This window comes from Culex pipiens, chromosome 2 (genome assembly GCF_016801865.2).
Source record: "Culex pipiens pallens isolate TS chromosome 2, TS_CPP_V2, whole genome shotgun sequence".
NCBI classification, from domain to species: Eukaryota; Metazoa; Arthropoda; class Insecta; order Diptera; family Culicidae; genus Culex; species Culex pipiens.
This window is the reverse complement of record NC_068938.1, coordinates 195,547,058-195,562,857: the sequence shown is the minus strand read 5'-3', so window position 1 is coordinate 195,562,857 and position 15,800 is coordinate 195,547,058. Positions and strand designations below refer to the sequence as shown.

The 15,800-nt window shown below is 36.5% G+C and overlaps 1 protein-coding gene across 3 annotated transcripts; it reads left to right on the top strand.

Moving 5' to 3' along the window:
* Nucleotides 1–3,020: 3,020 nt before the first annotated feature.
* Nucleotides 3,021–13,570, top strand: LOC120427138 (protein bric-a-brac 1). Of its 3 annotated transcripts, none has more exons than XM_039591996.2 (4): nt 3,021–4,233; nt 8,762–9,920; nt 9,989–11,107; nt 12,220–13,570. In XM_039591996.2, exons 2-3 carry the CDS (start codon nt 8,772–8,774, stop codon nt 11,096–11,098), a joined length of 2,259 nt encoding a protein of 752 aa, XP_039447930.1. In that variant the 5' UTR covers nt 3,021–4,233; nt 8,762–8,771; the 3' UTR covers nt 11,099–11,107; nt 12,220–13,570. The 3 variants fall into 3 exon arrangements, with proteins under 3 accessions (XP_039447930.1, XP_039447929.1, XP_039447928.1); XM_039591995.2 differs by having other exon boundaries at nt 11,866–13,570; XM_039591994.2 differs by lacking the exon at nt 12,220–13,570 and having other exon boundaries at nt 9,989–11,859.
* Nucleotides 13,571–15,800: the final 2,230 nt, after the last annotated feature.

Here is a 15,800-nt window from a genome sequence, read left to right as displayed (position 1 = left end):
TTGGAAAAAAAAATCGAAATTTTATGCACAAACAAATTTGACGTAATTTTGTAATGTAAAATTAAATTTCCAATCAAAAAGTACATTACAGATTTTTTGATAAAGGGCTCTGTTTTCAAGATAAAGCCACCGAAAGTTTGATTTAAATATTTGAAGTTTTTCGATTTTTAAAAATAGTGACTATGTGTGACCATTTCTAAACATATTTTTTTTAAAGGTTCAGAAAATTTGCTATGAAATTGTCTAAAAGACATTGAAGATTGGACCTCGGGTTGCTGAGATACAGCCGCTTTAAGGAAAAGAAACAAGAAAATTGAAGTTTGCTAAGTCTCATCAAAACAACCCGCCATTTTCTAATGTCGATATCTCAGCAACTAATGGTCCGATTTTCAATGTAAAAACATGAAACATTCGTGATCTTTTCAAAAATATTCATAAATATTTTGTAATTTTTTTTAAATCAAGACTGACATTTTAAAAGCGCTAAACATTAAATATTACGCCCATTTAAAAAGCTAGTCTTGATTTAATTTATCAATTCCTAGGCAACTTGGGCTTAGACAATCATCACGTAACATGACAAAATCCAGTCTGCAATCCGCTAATGTCACCGTCTCCTAGCGAAGCGAAATATGTTTAAGTCACATGAAACAAGTAAAATCACTAAGATTTTCTGATAAATTAAGAATCATTCTTGCCAACGCTTTTTGAAGATTCAAAATTCGTTGACACTTAACACAATTAACACTTAGTTGAAACTTGGAGCGTTTGTTAAGCGATAGTATACGAACCGATTGCTTCAAAAAGTTTGGCTCTACCATTCATAGTTTTGAAAATATCATCAAACTTTTAAAATCGATTTACTCGAAAAGTACTAAATCGACGTCGTCGTGCTATCTTGTCGCACCCGCCATTTTGACGTTCCGAGAAAAACGCGTTTTAATGTTTGACCTTGAATATACAAAAACGAGAGCACGCAAAGTAAACAATAACAAACACGTTTTGTTTGGCTGACCATTTTGTGCATTGTCCCGAAGTTTGGTTGAAGTTGGTTGCTGGAGTCCCGAGTTATAATTACAAATGTTTACGGTAGTCTAGCTTGTACGTGCGACAAAAGCATCCTGACTTTCCTGGCCTGAAATCCCTTTGGCCTTTTGTCGCACTTGCATCAATTTTCATGGAGTGACAAGATAGCACGACAAGATTGACACTTCTTTCATATGTAAAGTGACAAAAATGCACGGAGTTTTTTCGGTTTTTGTTGAATTTCTCAGGATTGAAATCGAATTTTGGGGATCTGTGAAGGTCAAAAGGTGAGGCATTGTGAGCTGCACAAAATGGTGTTCTTAACTCAATTTGGCCCAAAATGCACGTACGACAAGTTAGCACGATGGCGACGAAATGGTCGTTGTCACAAGATAGCACACAGTTGACGATGTTTTCAATTTCGGGAATTCCCGGGACAAAATATGAAAAATCCCGGGATTCGGGATTTCCCGGGATGGACGCACTATGCCACACAACTTGTAAGCCTCACTAAAATTCATCATCTTGCTAACATACATGACATGACCAAGTATCCCGGAACTAGGAACAGGTTCCAAACGGCTAAAGATGAACGACAGTTGGGTGGACAATGGATCCATATTTAGCATGATTAAAAACATTTTAAAAAATCAATTGAAAGGTTTAAACGTGTCAAATGACTATAAAAACCTGTTTTAAATGGTTCCGGCCACATTGGGTACATCCGATAATTCCGGTCCCTTCTGGAATACTTTTCAAAAATAGTATCATGCGACATATCAAAACACTTGTTATCAGTGCAATAAATTGTAATAAAATGTATAAACATCAGTTTGCGACAACTTGGACAAAGTAGCCAGCTCCGTTCAATCCGGAATTCTGGTCCTTACTGAGACACATTTTTTTTTCATTATATCGAGCGACATGTCAAAATACTTGTAACGAGTGTTCTAAAATGCAAGAATATTAGAAATATCAGGTTGCAATCTTTTGGTCCGAGTGGCCAGTTCCGGTTAACACGGATTTAAGGTCCCTATTGAGAAACTTGTTTATTGTTGACAAATATGTCGAGTGATATGTCAAAACACTTGGAATAAATGTTACAAACACTAAGGAATTATCAAAACCTAAGATTGAAGTTGAAGTGATACTGTGACCGAGATGCCCGAACAACATCGATATATTTTATGTCGGTGTCTGAAGATAGATTTTTCTGATTGACAAAGTTGTTGTCTGCAAAGTTGTTTGGATTGATAATACTTTGGTAAATTAATACATAAATTAAAATTTTTGAGAACAATAATAATTTGTAAATTGGCCAGTTTCACCAAAAAAAAGCAGGCCTAAATTCCCTATCAATCACCAACATCTACAAAACCAGCACCACACACTTTGACAACACCCGAAGTCAAGTCATCGCGCGCAAATCGCCTCCAATTTCAAAGTCCAAAGTCACTCAGCGAGTGGTGCAAACTGCATCCCGCAGCACACTTGAATCACTCATCCCCTCCACCCGGAAATTTCTATGCTGGTTTGGTGTGCTCACCCGACTTATGCTGCTGCTTCTATGCTAGACAACGTAACATAAGCAAGATTTTGCATCATCCCCTCCACCACCAAAAAATTTCGATTCGAGTCACTCGTAGATGAGTGCAACAACTCAAAGTGCAGCACGAACTCGACTCGTCTAGCAATACATAGACAAGACGAGAGTCTCAGCATAGTTTATGCTCTATGTTGTACATAATAAAGGTCTCGAAGAGAGCAAGATTGCGTTGCGATACACGCACCCTTTCGCCCCTTGCCTCAGATTACCCCTGCAATAAAAGTGCATCCTTTCCTTTTTTTGGGAGTTTCGTGTGTATGGGTGTGAGTACCTTGCAATATTCTCGGGCGTGCGCAGGAAAGGGACTGCTGCTAGACAAGGACATCCTACTGGGTGATAGAACAACCTTACCAAAGGCGAAAAGGTCGGACCCTTCCTCGCGCCGAAGGGAACTCAGCAGCATAGATGCAACACACGAAGCAAACGAAGAAAAATAAAACACGAAGTGGAAGACGACGACGATTCCGAATCGGTGGGTTTGTTTACGACTTTTCGGTTGGACCAGTACCCGAAAGTCGGTTCACGTGTCAACAGCTTCAGCTTCATTCCTTCCGCGAACGTCGCCGCGACACGACATCGACGACCTCGAACTATTTGCGCCAAGTTATGCAAAAACCAAAAAATTATCAAAACTTTGCCAAGGTGAAAGTGCATTCGCAAGTTGCATCCACAAGTGACCAGTGTTCTTGAAAACATCGCGACGACCTCGGACTTCACTTGCCCAATTCGCAAGCAACCGCAGGAGTCGAAAAAAAATCAACTCTGCCCTATATCCCGATATAGTGCCGATCCCGTGCTGATTTGGTGCCAATTTGTGCGCTCCTTTAGTGCGCGAAGCCGCAGAGCCTGCTGTGCGGCACACTTGTCGCGCGCGCGTAACTCACGCACCGCTGTATCGTTGTGTTGGTGGTGCTCACCCACACTAGTGCAGTATCGCATCGCATCGCAATCGCTAGTGGTGCTGAAAAATGATGAAAATAAAACTATCAAAACAGTACCGAACGGAATTTTGTTGAGTGAGGACGAAGAGCAGTTCAACACAGTTCCGGCGCGGGGAGCGGAGTGCGAGAGAGAGTGAAGTGACAGAACTGTGTGTGCGGACACACATGCAAAGACAGGAAGTGCAACCGCCAACGCAAAAAAAGTGCGTTGAAAAGTGAAGAAAGCGAAGAGAAAAACTGAAGAGTGCGGAAATATTTTGAACAAAAACGATAATTTGTGAAAAAAAACAAACGATATGCAATCGCAAAAGTGAAAACGTAAAAAAATCAAAATAAGTGAAAAAAGTTAAGGAAAAAAAATCTAGCAAAATTACCTAGACAACCCTAAGAACAAAACACCCTCGCACAGCTAAATTTATTTGGAATTTTCAACATCGCAAAAAACAATCCACTATTTCTGCAATAATCGTTTCGGACTCGCTGTGTTTGAGGTTATCAAAATTTTAAAATTGCTCAACCCTGGTCCCTTACTTGAAATCAAAAGTTGTGATCAAGTGCATTTAACAAAGCAACCATCGTGATTATGAACATCCGCTTCGAAAACGCTGAAATCAACTAAATCTTCAAATTTGTTGCCGATTTTCAACTGATCAAAACAAGGTAAGTTTCTTTCGATGAACCACCCTAAGCTAAATTTTCGAACTTTACGCTCAAAATCGACATGTGTTCAACGCGGAGTTGAAGTTCGCCACATGTGCGTCGTTTTATCCCTGAAATTCCCGAAAAGGGACCTTCGCTTGAGGATGCATCCAAGGATGCTGCGTTAAATTGCACAACACGAGGAGGTCGTAAAGTTTTTTTTCAAAATTTTGGGAAAAAGGACGCACCCACGCTTGCTGCGATGTGCGCGGCTTGATATTTGATCCTGGCGAGGTTTCTCATGGCAGATGTCGAGTCAACTTGAGGGTTGTGGAATTCAGCAATTCAAATTGGCGGTTTTTGCTGAGTTTTAACTTGTAATGCCAAATTGAATCTTTTAGCGGAAATTCAGCAAAATTATAGCAAAAGCTTAATGAATTCAAAATATACTAAATTTTGGCATGGCGAAAGCAATCAACTGGCACAACTTTCGCTGTTGCTATTATTTGCTTTGCTGAATTTCAGCAAAATTTCTGCAAACTCAGCAAACTTTCAATCGAAGCGAAATTCAATGTTTTACCAATGCAATCAACTTGCATAACCTTCAATTCATATAAAATTATTTTGCTGAATTTTAGCAAACTCAGCAAAACTTCAATCAATGTAATTCAATGCATTTTGTTCCGACGCAGTCAACTAGTACAATTTTTGCTGTAAAAAATCATATAAATCATATGTTTTGCTGAAATACAGCTTATTTTCAATTTCAGCAAACTCAGCAAATCTTAATTTAAAAAAAATCAACGATTTTTTTAAATGCTATGAATTCAAACAACTTTTGCTATAAAAATCGATTAAAAATATTTTGCTGAAATTCAGCAAACTCAGCAAACCTTCAAACAAGCCCAAATTCAACGCATTTTTTTCCAGCGCAATCAACTTGCACAACTTTCGCATGTCAATTTACAATCGAACATGTGCCAAATCGTCCGCAAAGACCAGCAAAAAAAAAGGTTCAAATTTTAACAAAAGCCCGATCGCAACAAAAGAAAAAAACGTAAAATTATACAATTTCGCTTTTCATTTGAGGGTCCTTTTTCCAGGCAGAAAAAAAAGACTAGAAAGGACTCGCGTGTGGGAACAGTGTGCCAAAAGTAGAGCAAGAAAAGGATCTTTTTTTTTGCTGATGATCGTGGCGATGAGTAGGAGGAGGTCGGCTCACTAACTTTTCGAGGGATTAGAGCAGGGGATTTTTGCACTTTACGCCCCGGGTAGAGAGAAATGCTCTTTTATCTTCGCAGGGATGGAATAATGGTTGAGGTCTTGGGAAAAAAGGACCTCAGCTTCCTTTTTTTTTGCTGAGCCATGGGAAACGCAAAAGTTAAGTTGTCAAAGGCGATTTTTTTGGAATTTTGAGATTTTCGGTCGTTATTGGCTTTTGGCTTGGCTTGGAGATTTTATTTTCGGATGCTTTGTTTCGATTTGGGTCCGAGGATTAGGGAAGTAAGGCCTAATGATGATCCAATTTGAGGACTTCCGTTTCGAGAGAAGATTGATTTGTAGAAAAGGACGGTAGTTTATTGAGATGTCTGACTTTTCTACTGAAATTTGTTAAAACAGGTAGAAAATTTCTACGGATTTATGTGACCGTGAACAATGTTCATGATTTAATAACCAACATTTCATGATTATGCGATCAAACAAATATTCAGCATGAATAAACATTCACGATCTCATGAACATAATTCATGACAGCGTGAATTTCATTCACGAATTCTTGAAAAAAATCATGAAAGCATAATAAAAAATTAGGAGTCCGTGAAAAACATTCATGAAATTATGAATAACTTTCATGATATCGTGAAATTTGTTCACGATTTCAGCTAAATTTCAAAATCTCGAGGTTTTTGAATTGATTTTTCGAGAGAAATCAATTTTAGCAGTGAAATTTAGGTTTCAACTAGGTATGATTTTTCCCTAGACATGAACAATATTCTTCAATATTCTGAGAAACGCATCCCTCAAGGCGTCAATATCACATAAATATGCAAATTATGCAAAACGACAATCCGGAAATCCGTTGCCGAACCCATTACTGCACTATTTGTTACCCATCCAGAAGTTTAAATTCCCATGCAAATATCGCAACTTTCCCATACAAAGTTCTCACATCTATCAAATCGAAATAGAGAAACCCTTCCGAATCATCCCAAACCAGAAAAAAGAAGCAAACTTAATTTACATTCCGATGCACACTTCACTCCCGAGCCAAATACCCACAACAAACCCGGCCCAAATTTGCATAATCTTGCACTTTTATGCACTGCTCATCGGCGTGTCATCCTCAACCAAGATATTTACCTGCTCTCAAAAAAAAATCCGCATAATGACACCCCGGACCCCGTCACAATGCAGTCAATGATAGGGTCGAAAAACCCTATTTTTGCCACAATAAAAACCCCTTCTCCTTCCTCCTTTTCGGCAAGCAACCCTACGGAAAAGGGGGCCGTCCCGACTCATAATTGATCCTTTTTCGGCAAATCGAAGCAATCGTGGGAAGAATTCTGCAATTTTCGGGGCCTGCTTTGATACGTAAAAGGATGTCACCAGCGCAGGTGACTTGGATGACGTTTGAGTGAAATTTGAAACGAGCGGATTTTGCAACGCCTACTCCTTTTGTGAGAAGTTGAGTTGTGTTTTAAAAATCGGAAAGTGAGATAAGATTGTTTATGGGAAATTGTGCGATTTCTGGAAACCGCAAATGTTTGGCGAAAAGTTCTCACGCACTTTTTTTCGTTGCGGTTTAGATAAACTTGTCAGTTGGCGATGACGAGTAAGCTGAACATTGATGTAAACAAGCTCACACTCAACATAAACTGTCACTAAAGCAAAATGGATAGACTGTTTGTTTACATCCTTTTGAAAAGTTACTGCGGACTTTTTCCTAACGAAAAACTGTCAAACTGTGTTTTGACATGTTTACAAGTTTCCCGCAGTGAAATACCTTCTTCAGCAACATTGGATTTGCTTATGTTTACATTGTTTACAAACATTTTATGCGCCGTCGGCGAAACGTAACAGCTCATCTTGCGACGTCTGACGTTTTGCCTGCAAATCGTTGTTTATTTGGCTGTCATTGGATCGATATTTCACAAAGTATCTCATTCAAATCTCTTTCTGAGAGGGCCAAATGAATATTTTTTGTGGAGAACTTTTCAGCAAACTGAGTTAATTACAAGCAACAGTACATTTATGCTTTAAAAAAAATCAACTTTATGCTACCCCTTGAAAAAAGGCAAACTTCCGGTTTTCTAATTAATTCTAACAATTAAGAAATAACCTCAAACTGCACGCACTTTCCCCTATTGTTCACCAGAGGGGGTGCCAAACCGATCCTTCCAATCAACAACAAAATGCATTTCACATTCTTTCCCCGAAAATTTAGAAAAAAAATAAGCGAAAGTACTTTGACCCCGCCACAGCAACCTCGAACTCCGCGTGTCAAAAAGGGCTTCTTTTTCCTCTTAAAAAAAAGTTCCCAAAAAAGGTCGAGGGGAAATACGCACAATCCCAAATTAACTCAACACAACTGGTGGCAAATAAAACCTCTAAAAAAGCAAAAAGTAGGGAGGGGAAACCCTCATTTCCGCGCCCCTTTTCGCGGGCGGGCAAATTGTGCATCCCTCGTCGAGGTTAGGCCCTTTGTGAAATGCACTTTAATTGGACTGCCCGCTTTCTACCAGTGGGAGAAAAGAGCTAGTTGTGCAATATTTATTGCGGCTTTACCCTAATAAATGAAGAGGGAAAACAACTGACAATGGTTCAAAAGGGCGTATGTCATAAACTTTTAATTGATGAACCAAAAGGGCCTAACTTGTTTTGAGGGGCGAAAAGTGAGCAACTTTCAAAATTTCCACCAAAAAACTCGCTCCTGTCTTCAAAGTGACGTCAAGCCTGCCCACGGTAATAACACTAATCGCGAAATAGCCCCCGATTTTATGCAAATCACTTATCGCACCATATAATTTAACCTCCCAGGCTTTTGTGCCACTCATCCTGGGTCGCGCAAAACTAGGGAACGCGTTCCTTTCCCTTATTCGCAAACCGCAAACTTCTGTTTCTCCCCCTCTGGGGGGAATCCCCACCCGTAATTACCCCTACCGGTAGGCAACCTCCCCCTGTTCCACCGTTTCTTTTCGGCGGCGCCCAAAAGTAGGCAAAATAATAAAATTTGCAAAATTCGAGGAGCACCACCAGCACCACATAAAGCTCGCTTGATTAGTCACGCGATGACTTGGCGGCGGCGTCACGGTTCAGATCGTAATCTAGATTACCCTACGCCTGCTTGAAAGGTGGAGGGTTTTTCGCCTACTTCGATGGACACGTGGAGGAATGTTCTAGCTTGACGTCATTTGCCAAATTCCTGGAAACAACAAGTGGCGAGAAGGTTTTTTTTTATGATTTCGCCTTCAGTTATGCAATTGTCGATTGAGAGTAAAAGGATCTCAGTTTGAATTGAGAGTCTAACGCGCGATCTCTTCTTTTCCAGAAACGTCAAAATGGGCAGCAGCGAAGCGCAGACGTACTGCCTGCGATGGAACAACCACAAGTCCAACCTGGTCGAGATCCTCGACGCGCTCATCAAGATGGAGTGCTACGTGGACTGCACGATCGTGGTGGACGAGCAGAAGCAGTTCAAGGCGCACCGCGTGGTGCTCGCCGCGAACTCGCCCTACTTCCAGTCGATCCTGCAGGACGTCCCGATGGACCACTGCAGCATCCTGTTCCCGGGCGTGGCGGCCTTCGAGATGCAGGCCCTGCTCGAGTACATGTACACCGGCGAGGTTAACGTAACGCAAGCGCAGATCCCGCGCATCATGAAGATCGCCGAGCAGCTGGAGGTCAAGGGCCTGTTTGACATGGCCGACCTGAAGGGTCGCTTCGAGAAGATGGTGGTCGAACGCGAGACGGAGTTTGCCAGCAACAACAACTACGCCAGCAAGTCGTCGCAACCGCCGGTCAGTGAACAGTCGCAGCAGCAGTCGTCACCCCCGGTGATCTCGACCTCCACGAACGTCTCGATCGCACAGAGTAGCAGCTCATCCCCGCCGTACACGTACAAATCCCCCTACACCAGCCTGTACTCACGCACCAGCCCCACGGCGATCGAGCGAGAGCGGGAACGTGAGCGGGAAAGAGACCGTGAACGCGATCATGAAGAACGTGAACGCCGCGATCACTCCTCTTCGTCGACCTACTCGCAACCGCCACCCCACCAGTCCTACCCCCACGACAACGAACCCCGCCCAGATGACCTCCCGCAAACCTCCTCGGCCGCATCATCATCCTCCCAGCAGCCCCCGCAGAACCTCCGATGGCCACTACCCGGTCAGATCCCGGTGACCCTGCACCAGCCCCACCAACCCCTGCACAGCATGCTCAGCTCCGTGTACGACTCCAGCTCGGACATGAACCCACTGAAGCGCAAGAAGCTCCAATCCATGACGACCATGCTGCGCGACACCCCCATCCTGAGGAACGTCCTCGCCCAACCGAACGCCGCCGACTCCTCGCAAAGCTCGCCGTCCCCGCTCTCGCTCCAGCCGATGCCCGGCATGAAGCCGGAAGCGGGACCTGCCACCGCCGGCGGTCATCACCACCCGGCCGATCTCACCAGCAGTCACCACTCCAACGGTGGAGGTTACAAGGTAATGCCCACTTGATGACCTTTTTTGAAACCGATTCTAACCTCAAACCTTCGATCTCTCTTCAACAGCACCACAAGGAGCCCCTCTCGCCGTACGGTGACAAGTCGTACGACGACGATGCCCTGCTCGACTCGCGCCTCAACTACAGCGCGGACGATGCCCGCCTTGCGTCGTACGTCCCGCACCAGCAGCAGAAGCCCGAGTGGAAGCGCTACAAGCAGTACACCCGCCAGGACATCATCAACGCGATCGAGTGCGTGCGCAAGGGCATGAGTGCGCTGCAGGCCTCGCGCAAGTTTGGCGTCCCCTCGCGTACCCTGTACGACAAGGTGAAAAAGCTGGGCATCACCACCGGAAGGCCGATGAACCGAGCGATCAAGCGTAGCCCCAGTTCCGGCGGTAGCCCGGCGCCCTTCCCGTACGGTTTGAGCGGAGCGTCGCACATGTTCGGAGGCGAGCAGCCCATGCCATCGCAGTCCCAGATGCAGCAGCACCGTGACGAAGAGGACAAGAACCGCATGATGAAGATGGACCACTCGGGGCACCATCTGCCTCCGACGATCCCCCATCCGGCGGCGGCCCTGCTCGATCCGTCCTTCCTCCAGCAGGCTCTGGAGGCCCGCGGTGGAGACATCGCCGGACGTGAAGCCCTGCACGCCATGGCCTTTGCCGCCGCAGCCCATGCAGCGGTCAACGGTATCAACACCTCGCCGGGAACCCACGGCACCGCTCGCTCCCCAAGCCCGAACGTACTCATGAAGTACATGCGATCGGCAATGGGATCCCCGGAGGATCGCGATCACCACCCGCGGGACTCGAGCGAAGGTGACCGACACCACCACAGCAACGGCTCCGAGGTGTACGATCGCTCCGGAACCGAGCGGGACTCGATGGATCACGAAGATCCGCGGGACGTGAGCGGCGGCGGTGACGATCTCGTCGAGGATCTCTCCATGGCCCGACGCGGAGGTGCTGGCCCGGACTCGGACCGTGGATCGGTCTCCCCGCAGCCCATGCCCTCGAGCCATCAACACCACCCCTCCGTTCTGTCCATGCCCCCGCAGCAAGGTTCCGTGATCGTGCCGGCCCCGCCCAAGATCAAGGACGACTACAACCCGCTCAACATCAAGCGCGAAATCATCGCCGACAGCAACGCCGCTCCCATGGAGTCGTCGTAAGCCGTCGTCGTAAGTTCCTCGGTCCTCTGAAACCTCTTTCGTACTATTGTGTTTCCTTACACCACCACCACTACAAAAAACAACATCTCGAAGCTCCCCTCTTTGTTCAATGTTTACTGTGAAACGGGTATGTTAGGTTCTTAAAGTTACTTATTTTGTTCCGTTTTATTTAAAGTTGTTTACAAACAAGCAAACAAAAGACATTTGTAAAGCTCAAAAACATATACCACACACACACACTAGTAGTAGAAATTAAGTTACCATACACACACTAAAAAGCCGCGCAACATGAGTTACCTTGAAACGACCTGAAAGCAATCCCACCAATTATTGTTTAACTCTATTTTTGTTTAAGAGACGCTAGATTGCTTTTATGCATCCGGTAAATAGTGTTATCTAGTAGGCGAATCGGTAACGGAATCTCTCGCACACAACCATCTTTCAGAGCGTTTTGACAGATGGGTTGAAAATTCGCGCAACCTGTCAAAACGTGACAAGCTCAAATTTGAAAGCAAAACAAAGCAAGTCAAACAACAATCACAAAACAATAGACTGAAAACGAAACAATCACACAAACTTTACAAAACAGTTACAAACGAATCAGTTGAACAAAACCGAGGTGCAATATTTTAATGTAATATTTTTTTATTTTGTAAATTATTTTCGTTCTTTTTTGTTCTGCATGGCTGCATGTCTTTTTTATTTTCTTTTTTTCTCGTTTTTATTTTTTCAAATCTGTACTATAAAAACAACCACACGGAGAGAAGAAATCATATCAAATTCCGTACTAGAAAAAAGGCAAAAGTACACTGAAAAAAGAAAAGCTGTTCGTTTTTTTGGTTAAAACTTTAGTTTTTTCGGCGAGAGTAGGAACAGATTGTAAATATCTCTAAAACTATCTTGTTATGTTAGCGAAAAGAAAACTATCACCGTCTGTACTATTATTCTAGAGGACTATTCTATTGTTTGAAAAAGCTGTTTTCTAGTAAGTGTAAAAAAATCTAGCAAAAAATTTTCCCCTTTTTTCAAACTACCCCCTTCTCCCCTATTGTTATCACCACTGAGTGCCTATGGAAGAAAAATTGTCTAAACACATTTTCTCTTTGTTTTAAACTGTTAAGTTGCAAAGCCATATCTCAACTCTTGAACTAGTAGCAAGAAGGCAACAAGAAAAAAAAAAGAAGTAATAAATGTGTTGTTAGAAATGTTAAGCATTAGCGTACGTGTCTAGAAGTTAGTTTTGAAAAAGGAAGAAAACGAAGGAATGCCATATTCGAGTTGTACGGTAAAACGAAGAAAAACAAAGAAAAAACATTTGTGAAGCAACAGAATCAAACATTGAAGAAGAAAAAAACTATTTGTCGTTGTAATTGAAACCAAGACTGATTAAGCAAAAAAGAAAAAAAAAAACGAAATGAAACGCAATGAAAATGTTAAATGGGAATGTTTCAAGTCGAAGCAAAGTGAAAACAAAACTGGTAAATTTGTAAAATTTTAGAAAAATGTGGAAATGTTTAGTGACCAACGAAAACACGATTGCGCACCCCCCTGTATTTTATACCAATTAGTGAAAGAGAAATCGTTTGTTGAGTTGTTAAAACTACATTTACCAAAATCAACTTTCTAATTGTTTTCCTTTTGATTTTGACGCGTTACGTTCTTTCGAATGAATTTGCAAGACTGATTTAGACGTTTTTTTTTTCATCGTTTTTACCCACATTATATTTATTCGCGAGAAACTAAGACACACGAAGCAAGCAAACAAACTGGCAGCGCAAAACTGTACTAGAGAAAGCAAAAAATAATATTTTTGTGGTTTAAGGTTAAAAGTTAAAATACGCTCATTGAAACAATAAATAATTCAATACACTGAAATTGTGCTGGGGCGATGCAATACAAAAATTACACACAACGCGAGAACTGTCCAAGTTCGAGACATTGCCGGAGCCAGTATAGTAATCTAGCGAAGAAAAAACAGAAGATGTATGTACATTTGTTCGGATTATGTTTAGTTAACAAGTAGCATTATTTTTTTATTTTAACTTAAATAATCACTACTAGAAATGTAATGCAAGCAAAAAAGCAACAAAAAAACGAAACCGTAATCAAAAGAAAAACAAGTTCCAAACGCAAAAAACATAATCTAATCGTTGCCTGTAGTTGTTAGTTAATTTTTATTTCTTTCCTTTTTTATAAGGAAAAAGGTTATTCTTTTTCCAAAATGCAACAGAAATACGAACGTAGTGAACTAGTGAACACCCTATTAAAGAGAGAGAGAAATAATCGTTTTTTTAGTTTAAGTTATCGGAAGTTCATTGACAAAATGTAATGAGTATCCTTACATTGGTATATTTTTCTTTTTGGAAAAATGCATGTATTCTGTAGATGAGAGAGCAACCAATATTTGATGGGAAAACTTTATATTAAATGTATAGAAATCAAGAGCATGGAATAAAAACGTGATCAAAAATAATAAAACTCACTGGTGTTGTGAATGAAGTCCGAAAATTATCCCTGAGAACTGAAAAAAATCTTTTTCCCACAGCAATTTTAAAATGCAATCCCAATTTACTACGATTATTAAATTATTAAATTATTAAATTATTAAATTATTAAATTATTAAATTATTAAATTATTAAATTATTAAATTATTAAATTATTAAATTATTAAATTATTAAATTATTAAATTATTAAATTATTAAATTATTAAATTATTAAATTATTAAATTATTAAATTATTAAATTATTAAATTATTAAATTATTAAATTATTAAATTATTAAATTATTAAATTATTAAATTATTAAATTATTAAATTATTAAATTATTAAATTATTAAATTATTAAATTATTAAATTATTAAATTATTAAATTATTAAATTATTAAATTATTAAATTATTAAATTATTAAATTATTAAATTATTAAATTATTAAATTATTAAATTATTAAATTATTAAATTATTAAATTATTAAATTATTAAATTATTAAATTATTAAATTATTAAATTATTAAATTATTAAATTATTAAATTATTAAATTATTAAATTATTAAATTATTAAATTATTAAATTATTAAATTATTAAATTATTAAATTATTAAATTATTAAATTATTAAATTATTAAATTATTAAATTATTAAATTATTAAATTATTAAATTATTAAATTATTAAATTATTAAATTATTAAATTATTAAATTATTAAATTATTAAATTATTAAATTATTAAATTATTAAATTATTAAATTATTAAATTATTAAATTATTAAATTATTAAATTATTAAATTATTAAATTATTAAATTATTAAATTATTAAATTATTAAATTATTAAATTATTAAATTATTAAATTATTAAATTATTAAATTATTAAATTATTAAATTATTAAATTATTAAATTATTAAATTATTAAATTATTAAATTATTAAATTATTAAATTATTAAATTATTAAATTATTAAATTATTAAATTATTAAATTATTAAATTATTAAATTATTAAATTATTAAATTATTAAATTATTAAATTATTAAATTATTAAATTATTAAATTATTAAATTATTAAATTATTAAATTATTAAATTATTAAATTATTAAATTATTAAATTATTAAATTATTAAATTATTAAATTATTAAATTATTAAATTATTAAATTATTAAATTATTAAATTATTAAATTATTAAATTATTAAATTATTAAATTATTAAATTATTAAATTATTAAATTATTAAATTATTAAATTATTAAATTATTAAATTATTAAATTATTAAATTATTAAATTATTAAATTATTAAATTATTAAATTATTAAATTATTAAATTATTAAATTATTAAATTATTAAATTATTAAATTATTAAATTATTAAATTATTAAATTATTAAATTATTAAATTATTAAATTATTAAATTATTAAATTATTAAATTATTAAATTATTAAATTATTAAATTATTAAATTATTAAATTATTAAATTATTAAATTATTAAATTATTAAATTATTAAATTATTAAATTATTAAATTATTAAATTATTAAATTATTAAATTATTAAATTATTAAATTATAATTATTAAATTATTAAATTATTAAATTATTAAATTATTAAATTATTAAATTATTAAATTATTAAATTATTAAATTATTAAATTATTAAATTATTAAATTATTAAATTATTAAATTATTAAATTATTAAATTATTAAATTATTAAATTATTAAATTATTAAATTATTAAATTATTAAATTATTAAATTATTAAATTATTAAATTATTAAATTATTAAATTATTAAATTATTAAATTATTAAATTATTAAATTATTAAATTATTAAATTATTAAATTATTAAATTATTAAATTATTAAATTATTAAATTATTAAATTATTAAATTATTAAATTATTAAATTATTAAATTATTAAATTATTAAATTATTAAATTATTAAATTATTAAATTATTAAATTATTAAATTATTAAATTATTAAATTATTAAATTATTAAATTATTAAATTATTAAATTATTAAATTATTAAATTATTAAATTATTAAATTATTAAATTATTAAATTATTAAATTATTAAATTATTAAATTATTAAATTATTAAATATTAAATTATTAAATTATTAAATTATTAAATTATTAAATTATAAATTATTAAATTATTAAATTATTAAATTATTAAATTATTAAATTATTAAAT

Coding starts and splice junctions, on each gene's coding strand:
- LOC120427138 (XM_039591996.2), top strand. CDS start 8,772: ATGGGCAGCAGCGAAGCGCAGACGTACTGCCTGCGATGGAACAACCAC. Junction 9,921..9,988: donor CCAACGGTGGAGGTTACAAG/GTAATGCCCACT, acceptor TCTCTTCAACAG/CACCACAAGGAGCCCCTCTC.